Raw genomic sequence first — 20,381 nt, forward strand, 5'->3', positions numbered from 1 at the left:
ACAGGTCGGGGGGCAGGCGGCGGCGGCGGCCGCGGGGGGAGCGCGCCCTGCCCAGCCCTGCCCTGCCTTCCTCTTCTCTGTCGGGGAATAAGGGAGCCTGGGGGCGGGAGGGGACCTCTGGTCTGAACCCCTGCCTGAGGCAGGACCCCTTGACCAGGTCCCAAGGAAAAACGTGGGGGAGGAGGGAGACAATGATAAAAAATACCCCTTACGCTGGGGGCGACATGGACGAGGGGAGGGGTTGCTGTGCCAGCAGACCTCCCCGGGCAGGTAGAGCCGCAGCTGAATAAGTCACGGTGCAGGGCTGTGTTCGCATGCTCGATTTCTTTTTTCTTCTCTTTTCCTGGCATCGATAGTGATGTTGGTCTGAGGAATGGGTTGATTTTGTTGCTTTCCTGTGACCCTAAGCAACAGATATATTTTAACGGCGGTTTTCAAGCATCGACCAAGATTCGGTCCCGCCTAATATCTTGCTCGCTCACGGTGTTGGAACTCACCATTGTAAAGGTGTTTATCTGTGGTACGAAAGGGTGTGTCAAGCCATATTAGCCAAATACAATTGGGTAACTTGATCTAAAAAGCACTTTTTTTTTCCCCCTCCTCTCAGCAAATGCGAGTGTGCCCGCACTCGGGAACTTGTTTTCTTTCATTTGTGGAAGCTGCAATGCAGGCTTGGTATGGGCATTTTTACCAGCGTGCTGTTTAGTTTGTAACAGTCTGCGCCCTGCCTATTTTTACCGCTTCCATCTTTCCTGATGTTAACTGTGATCGGGGCATAGATATATTTGAAGGCGGTGTAGATACTAAAGGTATCAGCAGCTTCTGTCATAGGTTGTACTAATAATTTGAGAGTTTCAGAAAACCAGTGTAGATAAGAGTCCATTGGTGTAACAGCTCTTGGGTGATTAAAATGAAAAGTGCTGTTTTAAGCATGTCTATAGCTATAGTTGCTCATAACCTTTTTCCACTTCTATGTTTTCATTTAATGTAATTGGAGATGGACCTTTTTTCTGTTTTGTTTTGTCTAAAAATAAAAACCCCTTTTTCATCAGCCCTAATGCGTATGAATCAGCTTGGTGTTTCAGGCCACCAGTTCTGAGATACAAATGTCCTGTTTGAATGAGAACAAAACTGAATGTTATCAAGGATGTTATACGCATGCCCTTTTGGTGTTTTGGAAGAGGCGTAAGTTGTTAGTGAGTGATGAGAACATCTTAAGCTCTGTACAGACGCGTGATATGTCAGTGGGTGTCAGGGTCTGTCACTGGGTCTGCTTGTCTCTGTTGCAAGTGATGTAAAGAAGCAAAGCGTCTTGCTTAAGCACATTTTTGCAGGAATGTTTGTATTCCTTTGCTGGAAACGGAGAGATCCTCTAATGAGCAGTTTTGCTGTGTCCTAATCTACACTGGAGAACTTAACCAAAATTGCAACTGATGTATGCATGTGAGCAGAAGCCTATTTCAGACCACAGCATGCACTTGCTGGCAGTACAGTTCAAGTGAGATGCTATAGAATGGATATTTTCAGAAGGATGAAGAACTTTTTAGAATCAAAGAATATTTGCAGTTGTACTTGTTTCACTGGGCACATCAAATCTCATTCTTTTGAAATGCAAAGTGATTACAGTATCAGTTGTAGAGACTTTTATCTTTGTGTATGGTAGTGGGCAACAAACCAGTATAGGTTTCCTTGCTTTATATGGGTTCTGTATGTGCGAATTTGCTCTTATGGGATGACCCTTTTTATACCAAAAATTTATTATATGTGAGGTCAATTCACTCTTATGCTGCTTTGCGCAGTGCATTGTGGGAGTGACACGCACCAAAATGTAGTCTACTGTGTGGATCTTTGCTCATTGTCTGCAACACTTATTTCTGTAGTTGTCATCCCCATTATGGTAGTGCCATGTACTTGTGTGTACTGTCTGCTTTTGGTGAGTACCAAAATTGTCTTGTAAAAGTGGTAGAAATGGTCAGTACAGTTGAGGTTTTGGAATGTATCCCTATTTATTGCATTGTAAAGTGGGTTCCCTTTACGTGAATTTGAGTTATGCGCCGTTTTCCAGGAACACGTGTACAGTATAAAGCAAGGGAAACCTGTACTGTGAGGTTCCTCTCCCCACTCCTGCCCTCCCATCTAATATGGTGCTGAACTAGTTTCAATGTTCTCATAAAATGTGGTGTGGCTGTTTGTAGCTCATTGGATTACTGCTGCAGCGAGTTATCACATAAAGATAGCACTGGGATGCTGCAGGGCAAGAGTAGTCAGAATTAGTCTTTCTGTAGTAAAGCAGATGACTAACATTTCTCAAAAGAGTGTAATTTAGTGTAGTTCTAATCTAAAAAGGAAATAGTCAGCAATGCATCTAGCATATAGGTGGGAAATGTACTGTGCTTTTCCCCTTGTAAAATGGGGATGCTCTGCTGTTCATGTTTTAATAAGTGCTTTAGTTCTCAATTAGCAGGTAACCCCTTTCTCTTCTGCAGCCCACCTCTTTAAGCATTTTTTTCTTTCTTCTTTGAATGCCCATCTTCTTAACCTTGCCTTCCTAGGAGCTTTTCTCTTCTGTTTTGTTGTTGTGCAGCTTATCTAATAAGAGTAAAGGAAAGTAATTTTTATGTTCAACTGCAAAAATAATATAATGATTTGGGAAAGCATATAAACTGATGAAATTATCTAATTCTTGCTCAGAAACCTTACCCACTTTGAAACAGAAATAGTGAGAGCTTTGCCAAGTATGTGGAAAATTATGGGCCAGGCTTTCAGACTCTTATCACTTACCTGTAGTAACTACCATTGGATGCAATCATAATTTAATATACTTATTTATATATACATGTGATTTAGGAAAACTTAGCCCTTTATCTGCCATATTACAATAATGTCAGACATACAGTCCTTTTAACTCTGGCACTTTCTTTTATCTCACTAAATTGCATTAAACAATAGCCTCTGGGGAAATTATAAAATAAAAAGGAATAAAAGTATAATGTGAGAAATTCTTTTGTTGTTGCTATTTCAAATTTTATGGGAAAGTGTTTAAAGAAAACCAAAGAGAAATTCTTGCTGATGTCACAAAGAAGCTTGCGTTGTTGATGTGAAGGAAATTCCTCCTGCCAGTTTTTATTTACTTTGTATGCAGGTGTGATTGAGATAAGAATGCAGGTGATTCATTCTGCCTTACTCTTGGCTAATATTACCATAATTAGAATATCTACAGAATGGAGATATTTGCAGTGAATCTTTTTATTTGAAACTTGCAAGAAGGGTGGAGTGTTGGAGTTCAGAAGGTATACAACAAGGGGTGCACTAATAGAGATTTTTGGGACCGATAGCCGATTTTTAAGGAGGCATGTCGGCTGATACTGATCTGATTTCCGATACCAGCCCGGCAGCTTAGAGAGCTGCTTGCAGCTGGTAAGTCTGGTGTGGTGGAAGGGGCGGAAAGGGTTGTGGGGGGACAGATAAAGGCTCCCGCAGTGAGGGAGGTGTGGGGCTGGGGCAAGCACAGCCCAGCCAGAATGGAGCCGTGGTTCTGGCTGCTGCATGCTGCTTGTGCAGGAGCCACTGATCCGGCAGTTCCCACTGCTGCTTCTGCTGTTTGTCCAGCAGGGCATTGGGGGTGGGGGGGCATGTGCCCCTGGATCTGCACAGGGTGAGGCAGGATGGGAGCAGGTGAGCGCCGGACCAGCAGCACACAGTGGAGGGAGCCACCCCTGCCCCCTTCCCATGCCCCCCAGATGAGCCATGGCTTCGTCCTGCGCCTGCCCTGACTGGGCAGCACTTACCTCAGCCCCTACCAGGCTGTTCTCCTCGCTGCTGGGCTGCACTCCTCTCCAAGCTGCCAGGCTGTGCTTCTCTCTGCCTACATGCTGCACTGCGGCTGTGCGCGTGCACGGGCATTTATCGGCCAAATCATCGTCCACATCAGGCCGATTTTCTGATACGATCAATTTTCTTTATATCGGTGCTGATCTGATACCAGACTGATATATCAGTGCACCTCTATATACAACTGTTTTGCTGTGCTCTGTGTTTGGTGCTATGAGCAAATAATAGGGTCCTTGTCTCTATGGAGTTATGACAGGCTTCTAAGTGAATGCAAATAAAAGTTTTGATTACGTTCTTTTGGTGAATAAAAGGGAGATGAAGATTGACTGGGGCATGATAAGAGGCCTAATTTCCAGGAAGGCAAATTCAGTCTCACTTATTCAGTATGGACCTAAGAAATATGTGGTATACTACACAGGGGGTATACCTTACCCTCAGGGCGGAGGGGGGCTTGGGGAGGATATAGCCACCTGAAAACTTGCCTTAGCCCCCCTGTAGCCACCCCTCCTAGTACCACTACTGCCTGCCCCACGCAGCTGAGCCTACAAAGGAATGGTGTTCCTGGCAGGGGCAGTGCCAGCCTCTTCTCGGGCGTGGGGCTGGGGCCGGGCTGGAGCAGGGTGGGCTCAGCTGTGCAGGATGGGTGGTGGTGCTGAGTGGGGTGGCTGTAGGTGGACTAAGGTGAATTTTGGGGTGGCTGTAGCCCAGGGGTGGGCATTTATTTTGGGCAGACAGCCGCTTGCTGAGTTTTGGCAAGCCATCAAAGGCTGCATGACAGGCAGCCAGGGGCAGATTAAAATTAATTTTTCTAAGTTTTTTAGGGGCCTCATGGGCTGGATAGAATATCCTGGCGGGCCGCATCCGGCCCACCCCTGCTATAGCCCCTCCCCAGTAGGAAGAAGCTGTGGCCCCTGGGCTTGGGGCAGCTTCTTGAGCCTGAAACATGGTGGTGTATCTGGGGTCAGGCATCTGGCAGCCCCAGCATAATTAATTATCGGACAACATTATCAGCTTCAATGGCAAAAAAAAAAAGCCAATAGCCAATTATGTTAATTTTCCTTTTATCAGTGCTGATCCAATACCCAACCGATATATCAGTGCACCTCTTAATATGTTTAGGTTCCTAACTTCTCAGTTGAAATCACTGGGGGCACTTCACATGTTTGGTGCATTAATTAGAGTAGCTCCATCCTAATTAAAGTGCTACCATGTCTCATGTATCAGTGTCCCTGTATTTAAAAATGGCAGTGAGGGCATTTGAACTAAAGCTTGTTAGCCCCCATTTTTAAGCTCGGGGATGCTGATGCATGAGATGCAGGAGGTTGGTGCAGCGTGTTAATTGCCACATTCCAGCTGATTCAAGTGCACTGAAGCAGCCTCTGTGCTTGTGTACAGGCACGAGTTTAGACAACTAACTACCTTCATGGCACTCCCATTTGTCTCTTCGGATCAACCTATACAAAGCAAGATCCTATTGTTTACACTGACAAACTATCACTTTTAAAAAAATTTTGTGTAGACAAGGCAAGTTTTCGTTTAAAAATGCTAGCTATTGGCTTTTTAAAACAATCAGTCTTCAATCTTTTTTTTCTGGTTCTCATCCTTTTAGACAGTCTTGCCCCCACACATTAGTTTGCTTTAACTCTGCCCTGCCTTTTACTGTGTAGGAACAGTGCCTAGCTCAGTTGGATGCTTTCCTGATTTGGTCTGTAGGTAGTACTGTTATACAAGTAAAGAAAGAGCTTCAAATGTAAGGAGCTGAGGAGGGTACATGGTTTTGACTCTGAGGAGAGTATCTGGATTAGCAAAACGCATATTAGCTACAATTATCACAGCTCCACTAATTGATGTGCTTTTTATCATCAAGATTCAATTGTGGCCATCTTACTGTGTAATTTTGAGCTCTGCTTTCATCACCACTTCTACTGTTGCTGTCATTAGAGCTGGACTGGTAGTGAAATAAAGATCTGAATCTAATAAAGACAGATGTTTAAATAGGCTAAGGAATAGGATTGACCTTCTCCTTTTCCCTTTGAAAGCGTGGGGCAAAAAGTGGCTAAACTTTTTAGAAGATGGGATACTCTTAGTTTTCCTAGTCCAACAGCTTGATTCTGCTGCACAAGTGCACAGCTGAGCACCACTTTACAGATGATTATCTTGGTGTTTCTGTATTAATGATTGAATAGTGAGAGCTGAAATGTTTGTGCTTTTAGACTGTATTGTTTCCCCTTGGAGATAAATGGGGTATTTCACACTTCTTGAGCTCAGTTTCAAGGACTCTGCTGAGCTGTGTGCCTGAATTGACTTACTCTTGAATTTAGTTCTTACAGTAAAGGTTTTTTCCACAACTTACAGAAAGAAACGTAACTTAAAAAATTTACACTTAAACTGGTAGTGGATTGCAGACTTCAGTGTGTGCATGTGAAATTCTGTAAGAAGTGTCTGACAGTGGCAAGACATTGATAGTGCTGGTAAAACTTCTATTAGTACATTAGGCATAGATGAGCCTATCACACTTTCAATACCCTACATGTTGTGAAAAATCATAATGGCTTTGAAATGGAAAGATTGCCTTTCACTACAAGCACTTAAATCTGTCAGCTCACATCTTAAGACCAGGTCTGCGGTGCAAAATATTCCTACACTGTGTGGATGCAATTTACAGAGATTGTAAATGGTCTCAATGCCAAGTGAAACAAGGTTTATTGAGAAAAGCACAGCTGGCAAGGGTTTACTCCAGGTCTTTTAGTTCTACAGCAAAGCTGGTTGTGTTAGGCATTGCCACTAGGCCACCAAAAATAAGTAATTAAGATTTAGGCCTGGTCTGAACTAGAAAAGGTTTGCTAATATATCTGTACAGGTGTATTTATACTGGCTCCCTCTTGCTGCATTTGTAGTTTATAAGTATGTACTGGCAAAAGCCCTCTGCCAGAATCACTCTCTCATAGTAAGCTTTTGTTTGTTCATAAAAATATAAAAAAGAGCCCCAAAGTCTTGGTTATTCTCTAGATCAGTGGTTCTCAATTTATTTGCCATAGTGGGCCACACTTGCAGCTCTTGATGTGTTATGTGGGCTGTGCCCATGCAATTTACTTCCAGTGTATCAATTAACAGGGTGTCACATGGGCCATAGCAGTGTGCTGATTGGGCTGTATGTGGCCTGTGCGCCATGGGTTGAGAACCCCTGCTTTAGATGATGGCAAAATAAATGTTATTAGGTACAGTTTTTATCCCAGACTCTCATATGGCTGTGGTTCTGCAACCCATACAGCCCAATTGCTTTTTGTAAGTATGTAGCTCATAATGGTTCTTTCAGATTGCTTTGTGTCATCTTACAGGTGAAGAACCTTCTATGTGATCATTTGTGCTCTTACTTAAATAGTAAGAGCAAAATTGTGTGGAATCAGAAATATGCATTTTGATCAAGGCTACACATTTGAGTTGATTACTTCAAGACAAGTAATGCAAATATTTGAACACTGCTGCATGGCCTTTGACACTCACTAAAGCTTTTAGGAATTTTGCTATCGTTTAAGTTTAACTTGTTTCATCCCCCAACCCTGCCAAATCGAGCAAATTTTTAATGGGATGAACTTATTAATGTAGTTGTCAAATTATTCTGTTGTAGCCTTGTACATTGATCTGGTTTTAAAATAAGATTTTTATTTTTTTTTGGTAGTTTGGAGCAGAATTTCGACGGTTTTCTCTGGAAAGATCAAAACCTGGAAAATTTGAAGAATTTTATGGATTATTGCAGCATGTTCACAAGATACCCAATGTTGAAGTTTTAGTTGGATATACAGATATTCATGGAGATCTGCTGCCTATCAATAATGATGACAATTATCATAAAGCAGTTTCCACAGCCAATCCTCTGCTCAGGATTTTCATTCAAAGGAAAGGTAAGTATAGTTATTTGTAAACACTGTGTAAAATAATAAGTTAAGCCCCATTTGTGTATGCATTCATACCCTGTTCCAATTCAAATTCCTAAAAGTCGCATGTTGGGAACGGTTCTGCTTCTTCATTATGATTTCCATAATGATCTAATTTTTCTTACTGATCTTTGTTCAGACTCCTACATGTTCTTTCCCACCACAGACTCCTCAGAAAACAGTCTGTGTTGTTGCACTTTTGTCGTCTAACTCAGCTACCAAACAACTTCTAAAGAAATACAGAGAGGTGTAAATGTCTGTAATAACTTTGATTTAAGCCCATTGCTTCCTACCAAAATAAATGTTGGCCATTCCTTGAACAGGGGCAGGAGTAGGGATATACCTGCTTTCAGCTTTAATTTTTTTTCCATAAATAAGTATGGTTAATTATTAGCTAAACTGGATGAAGACATTAAAACTGGAACAGCATTCCCTAGTATGTGACCCCTTTTTTACCAAGACTTTTATTAAAACAGATTAAAATGTTTAAAAAATATTCAAAGTCAGAGATGCTTGGGCCTGCTTTGCTTCACACACAAAGCTTTAACTGTACTATGCATTCAGCAGATCCTAATTAAATAATAGGAAATTAATGAGCTTCAGAAGAACTTGGTTTGAATGCCTTTTTTGAATTATCAGTATAGCTTAGACTAATGATATCAACTGCTTCATTTATCTCATGCTTCCAAAAACATTTGGTTGGTTGGTTGGTTTTTTTTGGTTTTTTTTTTAATTTTCAGCATGGTACAGTTCTGTTAGAGTTCAGATGCAATTACTAGTCAGTGTGGGAATTTTTCTTCTCTTCTTTTCCAAGCAACTTTCATTGAAATCCATCTCTAAGATCCTTTTTCATTAAGGAAAACTGATTATGATCTTGGTCGGGTTTTTTTGTCTTGTGTAATATAGTCTACATTTCTTTTCAAAAACTTGAAAATGACAAGAACCAAGAGTCTAATTATAGTATTCTAGTTGGTTTCTCTGGATTCACAGACAACTCATGATTTCTCTTAACACAGGAATATGTAAATTTGTGCAAAACACAGTTTTCCTATATTACAGCAACAAGATGACTGTGTAGTTGAGCTCTGAATAACAAATTAATTGCAACTTGCTGTATTAAAAATTGAGCGTTGCTGTTTCTTGTTGCTACTGGTTTAAACATCAACAGAATTGATTACTTTTGAGCTGGGAACTTCATCTAGGATCGAAATCATCTGTTTCTTCTGAGTCTTTTAAAAGCCCATCTTTTTCTTGAAACGTAAGTTTTCAAACAAAACACTTGATAACATTTGGTAGTTAGTGATGTTGCCATGATAGCCCAGGAATTACACAAGAGGCAAGAATTTTTTTGGGGGGTGATAACTTTTATTGGACCCAGGGCACTAATAACCTCTTGTAATTCATCTTCTTCATCTCCTTCTACGACCAGGTCTCTTGCCACCTGGACGTGGGACACGAGGTAGCCGTTATCTACCTAGACTTCCAAAAGGCTTTTGATCTAGTATCCCACGATATCCTTGTGGGAAAACTGCAAGATTGTGGGCTCAGCTGCTCGATGGTTCAGTGATTGGAAACTGGCTACAGGGTGGGACCCAGAGAGTTCTCATGAACAGATCTGTGTCATCCTAGCACAAAGTGGCCAGTGGTGTCCATCAGGGGTCTGTGCTTGGACTAGTGCTTTTCAACATCTTTATCAATGATTTGGATGGAGGAGTGAAAAGCTCACTGTCCAAGTTTGCTGATGACACCAAGTTATGGGGCAGTGTGGCCATGCCAGAAGATGGGTTGCTGATACAGGTGGACCTGGACAGGCTAGAGAGTTGGGCAGACCGGAACCAGGTGAAGTTTAACATTTCCAAATGTAAGGTGCTCCATCTGGGGGCAAATAACCCTCAACATACAGGCACGGAGGTGACAGCCTGACCTGTGCCACAGCTGGAAGGGACCTAGGGGTAATAAGGGTTGACCACCGCATGAACATGAGCTGTCAGTGCGATTCAATGGCCACCAAGGCAAACAACATGCTGGCATGCATCAACTGATGCATCTTGTGTAAAACTAAAGAAATGATGCTCCCTCTGTACTCGGCGCTGGTGAGACTACAGTTGGAGTACTGCGTCCAGTTCTTGGCATCGCATTACAATAAGGACTTAGAAAAACTTGAGAGGGTCCAGAGAAGAGCCACCCATGTGATCAGGGACTTGCAAGGCAAGCCATATGAGGAAAGGCTGAGGGACCTGGGCCTCTTTAGCCTAAAGAAGAGAAGGTTGAGAGGGGACTTGATGGCGGTTTACCGCTATATCAGAGGAGTGGATCAGGAGCTTGGTGGACAACTGTTCACTAGGGCACCCCTGGGGAAGACCAGGACCAATGGATACAAACTCCTGGAAAGCCACTTTAGGCTTAATACCAGGAAAAACTCCTTCAAGTCAGTGTGTCCAGACTGTGGAATAAGCTGTCTCCAGAGGTGGTGCAGTCACCTACCCTGGAGGTTTTCAAGAGGAGACTGGACAGTCACCTCACTGGGGTCAGTTGTCTTCCTGCCTAGAGCGGTGGGGCTGGACCCAATGATCTGCAGGGTTCCTTCCAGCCCCTAACAATCTATAAATAATGTCTGGACCTCTGTCAGGTATAGAATTTCCAGCAAGATGTATTTGCTATTTTTTTGTTGTACAGGGAACAGGTACGTACTTTATATTTCAACCCTGAATTGGCAGAGATGGACTAGATGATCTAATGCATTTCTTCCATCTCTGGAGTCTGATTCTATTTAATCCCCTCCAGTAGCCATATGACGAGAGTAGTTAAGCTACTTTGTCAGACTAGGATTATTGAGGTTATGTTTTAGCACCATATGTTTTACTATGTTACTAGAGTTCTACATATAACTCATTACACATGCATTCAAGGTAAAGTTATTAACTTGGGCCGTAGAGCAGTTTGTTTTGTACACTGACCAATTCTAATACAAGTCACTCCATTTAGTGGTCAGTAAGAAAGTGTGGCAATCAGTCACTTTTTTCCCCCCTCCTCTCTTTGATACCAAACATATTTTTTGTGACTGTCTTTGAGCTGAGAGCTCTAAGGAATAAAGAGCATAAACCCAGGTTATATAAAGTCTGAAAGCTGAAACTTACTATTTATATCATACAGGTTGTACTCACTTTGAAATACATACTGATAATCAAAATTTCTTTATCAGCGGATGTGAAACCTCAAGTTTTATTATATAAAGTAAATTGAAATAAACTCATTCTATTTTATTTCTTTAGTAAGTCCATTATGGAAGAGTTATGTAGTAACTCAAGCCAAGTTATTGAGTTGAAAACTAGTAATAAATTTATGTAATAATCTGATTGTTCAGGTGGATGCAATTGCAGCTCTTCATGTCTTATTGTTTGATTGCATAGTCTTTTTATATTATATACCTGAGTGCAGATGAAAATCAGGTATGCCTGAAGAAATATCAACCTCTGATAAGGCATCTATGTCACCTTCCAGGTTCAATCTCTATCTCTTTCAGAACTGGAATTTTTCAAGCTGATAAACAAATACTACTTTTTCCTATTTTTTTTGTAGCTTTTAACATACCCTTTTATATTGCTAGAGACTTTTTCTATAGAATTTTTTTTTCCAGTGGGAGAGTTTTCCCCCCAAGCTAATTCCACCAGGGAAACATTAGGACCCTTAGTTAATGGAAAAGGAAAAAGTGCTGGTCTAACAGGTATGCGAGGGTGCCTATACATGTGCATGGAGGCTGCTCCAATGCGTTGCAATTACAGCACGTCAGACCAGACTCAATTTAATTGAGTCTGCTGGAGTGTGATGATTACCACGCTGCAACAGATGCCAGCGTCACAGGCATCAGCATGCCCACACTGAAAAATGGTGGTACAAATGCCTAAAATGTCTAATTTATGTGTTAATTAGACTGTCTTGCCTTTGCTAGACTTTTTCCATAAGTTTAATGGGTTGTGGACCCTGTGCTTCCTTTTCTGATTATATCAACCTGCTAACTTGTAAATACTTAGAAGCCTTCACTCCAGCCACTTGCCTCCACCACCCCTTTCCCCCGCACACCCTTAGAGATGGCTCTGGATATATCACTCTAGAGCAATTGTCTATTTATTATCAAAGGAATTTTAGGATGGAATTCAAATAGACAAGTATCGTTTTGGAAGAGGTGAAAGGAAATTTAAAGACTAAGGTGGTGCAGTTTTAATTAAAACTAGATGTATGAGACTCTCTGTCTGCAACAGAAATCTGACCTAAGGATAAAACTATTTTTGAAACAACTGTGAAGTTCATGCATGCAGTGAAGACTAGCTGGATATGCTTTTTTGTCCCTTCTCAATGAAACTGAGATTTGGGGAAACATAATTTCTTGCAACGTAAGACTAAGCCACAGACTTCGCTTTACCTTTTATTTCTCTACAGGCTTATGGGATTCATTCTTCTGTTCTTACTAATGTAGATTTTTTGCTACATTACAATTTCTAGCCTTTTTGTTCGATGAGACAGGGCTTCCACTTTCCCTGGAATGGCTGTTCTATATCATAGTAGATGTAGCCTACAGTTATGCTGGATGTACGTTTACAGGTGCAATAAATCTTTGTGCTTCAAGACAGATTGGTACCTACTTAATATTAAAGAACAAATCACTCTAGAGCATAGTAAGGCTGTATTATTTAAATCCACTTTCATTATGTAACCAGCTTTAAGTACCTTGCTTCTTGCCTGTACAAAGAAGCTTGAGGTTAGAGTAACTTGTGGCTATGTTGTGAATGAGAGTGGTAGAGGGTGTACAAGAACAACGTTTACCAGAACTGCTTTTCATTTTGAGAATTGTCAATTGCCAACATTTTGGAAGTGTCAGCAATGTGTTAGCATTTCACTGAACCACAATGAAACTAATATTGGTCCCACTCAGTAGCTGGTAGGAAGTAAGGAGAGTTAAATTTTAACCTTCTTCCTTCTCCCTGTTTTCTGATGGACATTCCAAGACTCCTTTCCCTCACGATTTTGGTGTTTCAACATCTCTTTTTCCTTGAAATTCTGGCAAGAAATGCTGAGACAAGCATGCTTTCTGTGAGAGTGCTTTTCATCCTAGCAAGGCCTCTATTCTCAGTATATGTTGTTAAATGTTGAATATAGTTGGTTCGTTGCACCTTTTAAAGTTTTAATAAATTAGGGTTATGTTGTGGTATTTCACTTAAAGAGAAATGGCACATGTACGCTGCTCACATGCTGTTTGAGCTTCAGCTCTTGAGTGTGAAAGAATTCAGATTACTGTTGACAGCAACAAGCCATCTTAGATGGATCTTGTATGTAGTACCCACAATAACACTCTTGTTTTACTGTATTATAGTATGTTTTAGACAAATGTAGTTTTAAACTTAGTATTTCAGTAGGAAATGTGTGGTAAGTTACCTATTATGAACATTACTAGTCTGTAATGTTTTTGGAAGCATGAGATAAATGAAGCAGTTGATGTCTGTAATAGGGTGTCTTGTTACGTTTTGGGAGCATGATGTTGGAAGGGTAACTCTACCTTCCTTTAAAAGCATATTGAAGAACACTTCAACAATAATTTCAGGTATTAAAGAATATTGGATTTAAACTCAATTTGGTCACCTGTAGATTTGTGCATGTTTTAAGGGTTTTGTGTCTTTTTTTTTTAAAGTATAAAAGACATGCAAACAAATTAGTGGTTCCCATTTTTAGGCTACTGAAATGGGGAGTTACTTGTGCTATGTGGGCATTCACCTTAATGTATTTGTTACTAACATCATGTCCTTTGGCTTTATGCCAAAGTATTTTTCACTGTAGCTGTAAACTGATTAGCTAGAACAAAGATGCCTTTATACTCAAGCATATTACTTTCGAAAATTTGTTTGGGGGTGGAGGACAGGTTAAACAGAGTCATGTTGTCTGGTTGAGTTAAGAAGTGATTAGTCTTCATCAACCTTCCCCTATTTCTCCCAAAATTAAATAACTTTTAATTTTCTGCGTTAAAACTTGTGTTGGCATGGAATCAGTAAACTACATCCCAGTTCATTGCTAGACAAAAATCCCTAATGCCTTGTGTAGTCTGCTGCATGTGCTGGTTTTCTGGCTTGCAAATTCAGGGATACTGTTCTACAAGTGCCTCCTTGCTCCTCTAAGAGGACTTCTCTAAGGTAAAACATCAGTTTTAATGAGAGTGTCAGACTGCAAACACAACCATCTCCTTATGATGGAGAGGTCTTGAAGTCCAGATCTCTTCTGATGTATTGGAGCCAGCTTTTTATATGAAAATTAAATTATTTGAAATCTTATGTAGTATCACTTTTTAAAGCTTATTTTTTTGCAGCTGGAGGTTAGGTTCCTGTGCTGCAAGAAGTGCAGCTTAAAAAGAAGAGTCTTATTATATTTGGTTATACATGATAGACAGTTTAATAAGGAAAGAATGGATAAAATATATGCATACTGCAGTTGAGTTAATGTTACCACAAGAATCTTAATGTTTCCACCTTCAGTTTTCTTAACTTTGAACACATTAATGTTGTAATACTTAAATAAAAATAAATGCAAGAATTATTAATGAAAAGAAGAGCTCCCAAGTCCTAAGTAAAAGATTTCTCAGCCAATATTGACCTAAAGGCCAAACGCTGTTTAACACTCTAGGACCCTGCAATCTGGTGTGTGGGGGAAATGTCCATAGTTGAGGCTTTTTAAAATGTCCTTGATGGTGGTCAAAATAGTCATGTTCTTGCTCTAGCTTTAATTCTAAAACAGCTCATTAGAGATGGTTTAAATTTTCCTACAAAAATAAGGGAATATGTTTTGACTCAAAAGATTTTGGGGGGGAAGTTCTGATTGCCTGAAAACCGTAACTGAAGCTGTTCTGCTCTTTAGTGTTGTTACTAGTAATGTTTATAATAGGTAACTTACTACACATTTCCTACTGAAATACTAAGTTTAAAACTACATTTGTGTTAAAACATACTATAATACAGTAAAACAAGAGTGTTATTGTGGGTACTACATACAAGATCCTTCTAAGATGGCTTGTTGCTGTCAGCAGTAATCTGAATTCTTTCACACTCAAGAGCTGAAGCTCAAACAGCATGTGAGCAGTGTACATGTGCCATTTCTCTTTAAGTGTTAAAATGGTCCTACTCTTCAGAAAATTGAATAAGAAGTCTGAAAACTAAAGTCTGACTTAAAAGTTTGAGAAAGGAGGGGTCATTCAAATAGTTCTAAATCTTGGCAGATTTTTCCAGTGGGTTCAATGAATTTCCAGGAAATCTCCACCAGTGGTACTTTTGGAGCAAAAGCGAATTAAAGTGGCTGTTTGGTGTTCTCCTACTTAGTGGTACATTTGCATAGGGTTTATTACTTTCTTCCTGGTTGGACCTCCCATCAGTCTAGGACCTGGTTGGACCTCCCAAGGGTCTGTAGAAGCACATCTTTCACTGTTTTTGGCCTTCATCATGCAGTCTTAAAAAATGAAGTTCCTAACATCCCAGACAGATATTGTTAGCAGTTCTATGGAACAGCATGTCATATTAATATAAGATTGTGTTTCATGTACAAGATCTTTTGTGTGTCACCGATGAGACAGAAGTCTAAGATCTTGTGATCTGAAAGAAGAAAAGCCTTTCTTTCTTGCCCCTCCCCTTTTTAAACATTCTTAATAAAACTGGTTCCAGTGCCCAAGGTCACATGACAAATTGTTTATACCTACAGTACCTGCACAGGTGTGCTGCTATCTACAGGCATCATTTTGCATTTCTAAACTATGAAAGTAGTTGTGAAAAATAAGACTGCTGTACAGCACTGTAAAACTGTTCAGTGTGCAGTCACATTTCCAAATGAAATGTCTATGTTACAACTTGGAAAATGCAAGAACGTTGTTGACATAACATAAAGTTCTTTATACAAAAACCAGTTTCAAGTTTCAAGTGTTTAGGTAAGTAACAGTTTTAGCCTTTTTACATTTTTTTTCTTTGATCATCACTCTCCAGCTGAACATTACAAGAATTGCTACCCAGCTCAGAGTAAAGTTAAATTGCCCTTCAGGTAAAAAGTTTTATTATGAGATTCTTAAGTAGGAGATTAAAATACTGACACATGCACACTTGGAGAGTTTTTTATAAGTTTTTCAGTGGTTTGTGCCATAGACACTTATTAGCAGTAGCATACAGTACTATACAGCATTATAAGCAGAGGTGTCTAACTTGCAGCCTGTGAGGGCTTAAATTGCAGCTCATGGAGATTGTTGGCACAGCATGGGAACCCATGGGATAAGTACCACTGCTGCTCAACCACCCAACTCTACACCCTTTGTTCACCACTGAATTCAGGGTCTCTGCTCACCTCTGGCAACTCAAGTTGGTGGTAGGAAAAATGGTGGGAGGTGTGACAAGCACCTCTGTTTGCCCCCCTGGGTCTGGAGTTGTGCTGGCAAGCTGCTGCTGCTGCAGGGGCTGTGTAAGTTTTCCGGCTTTGTTTATATCAGGTATGCAAGAGACACAGAAATAAAAAAGGTAAATATAAATGGATGGGAAGGAAGAAAAAATAAACAGCTCTACATCTGTTAATACTATGTTATCTGTTTCCCTTGGTGCCCTGAACCTTTTCTAGGGAGGAGAACATATAAATCTAATAAATAAAGTCACAGGTTGTTGCAGTCAGTGTTGTTGTAGTGATCATAAAAGCTTACATTTTTAATTATCCCTAGTAGAGAGTACTACTAGATGGCAGTATAACAAACTTAAAGATGTATGTGACCCACGCAATTTTGAGTCACCAAACTGAGTTCTCCCTCCAAACCAAATGAACAGCCACTATGTTTGATCATTTATAGAGCACTATTCATTCTCTCAGTTATTGTGAAACTGATGCAAAAATATCTGGTTTTGGTATTCAAGTACCAAGTGTTCCCTACTTTCATAGGAAAGTAGGGCTACAGTGGATCTCACAAGATCATCTAGTTTAGCCCCCTGCTCAAGGCCAGATCATCTGACTAAACTGTCCCAGCCAAATGTCTGTCTAATCTACTCTTGAAAGCTTCCAAGGATGGAGATTGCACAATTTCTCTATGTAGCCTGTTTAGTGCTTGACTTTATAATCAGGAAATTGCTCCTAATCTCCAACTTAAATTTCCTTTGCTATAGTTTGAGGCTGCTCCTAGTCCTGTCCCCTATGGCCACAGAGAAAAGCCCATCTCCATCCTCTCCCTAACTGCCCTTCAGGTATTTGAAGGTTATCAGATCTCCTCTCAGTCTATTCTTCAAATAAAAGCCTAGTTCTTTCAGCCTTTTCTCTTAAGTCTTGCTTTCCAATCCCTTAAATCACTTTTATTGTGTTGCACTGAACTTTTTTCAATCTGTCCACGTCCTTGAAGTGTGGGGCACAAAACTGGACACCAGTACACAGTTCTTGATTCTTTTAGGGATGCCACAGGGTACCACACAGTGTTAACACTGTTAGATATTCCAACATGATTCATAAGATTATGGATTCCTATTTGAAATGCCTGGGTTAATGTCAAGTATCTATAACAATCTGAACTCTGGCCTGTTGTTGCAGAGTTGAATGTTTTATACAAAGTAATTAAAAAGCATTGGAAGGAACTCCATATTGTATAAACATCAATGAAACTTTCATTAGAAATGATTCAGTTTATGTCACCCTTTAAATCATTCTATTTAGTCTCCAAATTCCATGTTACTTATTCAGAGAACAAACACATTTTCTATAACTTTTAAACAAAGTTTATTATAGTTTCTAGGGTCGGAAGGGACCTGAACAGATCATCAAGTCCGACCCCCTTGCCCTGGGCAGGAACAAGTGTTGGGATCATAATACCCCAGCCAGCTATCTATCCAACCTCCTCTTGACCCCCAAGGTAAGGGAGAGCACCACCTCCCTTGGGAGCCCATTCTAGAGCCTGGCAGCCCTAACTGTAAAGTAATGCCTCTTGATATCAAGCCTGAACCTGCTCTCAATCAATTTGTGGCTGTTGTTCCTTGTAATCCCAGGTGGTGCCCCGGGGAACAGAGCCTCACCTATTTTCCGCTGGTCCCCACTGGTGAGTTTATAGATGGCCACCAAATCCCCTTTCAGTCTTCTCTTGTGGAGGGTGAATAGATTCAGGCCCTTTAGTCTATCTTTGTAGGGCCTGCCCTGCTGCCCCTTGACAATGCGAGTTCCTCTCCTCTGGACCCTCTCAATGCTAGCCGCATCCCTCTTGAAGTGCGGCACCCAGAACTGGATGCAGTACTCCAACTGCGGCCTGACCAATGCCGCATAGAGGGGAAGGATCACCTCCCTGGACTTGCTTGTGATTCATCTGTAGATGCACGACAAGGTGCAGTTAGCTTTACTGACTGTTTCCTCGCATTGGCGGCTCATATCCATCCAGGAGTCAACAATGACTCCAAGATCCTTTTCAGCCACTGTGTTGTTGAGAAGCGTGTTCCCTAGTCTATAGGTATGCTGCAGGTTCCTTCTCCCTAGATGCCGCACATCCTCCCACCTCTGCAACCTGTCTAGCTCTAGTTGGATTCTGTCCCTCCCCTCCAGTGTGCCCACTTCTCCCCACATCTTTGTGTCATCAGCAAATTTGGACAGCATGCTTTCCACTCCCACCTCCAAGTTGCTGATAAAGATGTTGAATAGCACAGGCCCATGGACCAAGCCCTGGCGAACTCCACTGCCCACATCCCTCCAGACTGAAAACAACCTGTCCGCCACCACTCTCTGGGTACGACCATCAAGCCAATTTGCCACCCACCTGACTATGTAGGCATCAGTGCCACAGTTGCCTAGTTTTTTTATGAGAATGGAGTGAGAAACAGTGTCAAAGGCTTTCTTGAAGTCCAGATAAACAACATCCATCTCAACGCCCTCATCCAAGAACTTGGTGACCTGGTCATAAAAGGAAACAAGGTTAGTCAGGCAGGATCTGCCCGCAATGACCCTGTTTTGGTTGCCCCTGAGCATTACCTCCCATGTTGGGCCCCCGCAGATGTGCTATAATTTTCTCAAAGGTCTTCCCAAGGACCGAGTTGAGACTAACTGCCCTATAGTTACCCGGCTCCTCATTTCTCCCCTTCTTGTAAATGGGGACCACACTGGCCTTTTTCCAGTGCTCTAGGACCTGACCAGAGCACCACGAGTGCTCATACAGCCGTGCCAGGGGCCCTGCTATGACCTCCGCCAATTCCCTCAGTACCCTTGGATGAAAAGGATCTGGACCTGCTGATTTTATACATGTCCAGCCGCTCCAAGAGTTCCCTAACTAGATCGTCCCTGACCCTAGGCATGACGTCGTGTCCCCTGAGCCTGAACTCGTTGAAGAGATCAGCTTTTTCCCTTGCTGGAATCACCAGATTGCCAAGCCTGTCCTGTAGGGGCCCCATGTTACCTGGTGCCTTCTTACTCTCTATGTATTTGAAAAAGGACTTTGTTATCCTTAATTCTGGTTGGCAGCCCTAGTTCCATCTCTGCCTTGGCCTTCCTAACCACCTCCTTGCAATCACAAGCAGTGGAGGTGTAATTCTCCTTGGTGATTGCTCCTTGTTTCCACTGATTGTATACCACATTTTTTGCCCTCAGGCCCTCCTGGATGCCTTTACTGAGCCAAGGGGGCTTTTTAGCACTCTTGTCCGCTTTGGTTCGTGTTGGGACTGACTCCCTCTGAGCTCGGAGGATCATCTCTTTAAGGACCACCCTCACATCCTGGACTCCCATCTCATTGAAGCTCCACAGCCACACATCCTGGACTCCCATCTCATTGAAGCTCCAAGTCCCCAGTGTCTCTCTTACTAAACTCCTTAGCTCAGAAAGATTTGGCATAGGAAGATTATTATTAGAAAGATTAAAATTAAAATTTTAATTTTAAAGATTTGGCATAGGAAACACTGTTAAGAAGAGTTCATTATTAATATCTGGACTGTGTCTTTAACATTTAGCTTAGTTGTGGTGGTTTCCCCTCCCCCATCCCGAGTTCCTAAACTAGAGGAGTTCCAAGCTTCTCTTACACAGGCTGGTTTTCATTTTTTCTTCAAGAAACAATAAAGTTATAATCCCGTTATTCATTAAAACTGAATTGAAGTCCCTGAAGTATATAGCCAAACAATTCTCTGCCAGGGCACTGTAGTACACTAGGGTGCCTAGAGATCTTTTCAAGAGTGCTGTGGGTGCTGCAGAGTTTGCACTTAGGCATGCAAACAGGGTTCACAAGATAAATCCAGTTTTCAAAAAAGGAATCCATAGCATCAAAAACATCCTGACCTGTTGTGGTCTTAGAGTTCTTTGCAGCAGGAGACTTGTTCTCTTTTTTTTTCTGTAGCCAAAAATAAGTGAAAACTAGGTACTGGCATTTTCTGTGGAGTGCTTTGAGTTTTAGAAAAGGTTGAGAACTGCTGGTATAGCCTGTTCAGTTGTCATAATCTTCTAGTTGCCCCCACTTCATCTAGCTTCTTAAGGCAGGTAGTTTTTTGATGTCTTTTATTGGATCAACTGTATAGTTAGGAGAGATGTTAGGCAAGCTTTTGGGCACACACTGTCCTTTATCAGGTCTCAGGAAAAAGCTGTTGCATCTGAAGAAAGCTTGCCTAACGT

The 20,381-nt window shown here is 41.3% G+C and overlaps 1 protein-coding gene across 1 annotated transcript in view; it reads left to right on the plus strand.

The window, feature by feature from the left end:
• The window catches only part of PARD6B (par-6 family cell polarity regulator beta), a 29,113-nt gene that overhangs the window by 2,059 nt on the left and 6,673 nt on the right, over nt 1-20,381 (plus strand). Inside the window, exon 2 of the mRNA XM_006018196.3 lies at nt 7,511-7,733. Coding sequence (XP_006018258.1) covers nt 7,511-7,733 — 223 coding nt within the window. The remainder of the gene's footprint in view (nt 1-7,510; nt 7,734-20,381) is intronic.

This window comes from Alligator sinensis, unplaced genomic scaffold (assembly GCF_000455745.1).
Source record: "Alligator sinensis unplaced genomic scaffold, ASM45574v1 scaffold115_1, whole genome shotgun sequence".
Classification (NCBI taxonomy): Eukaryota; Metazoa; Chordata; order Crocodylia; family Alligatoridae; genus Alligator; species Alligator sinensis.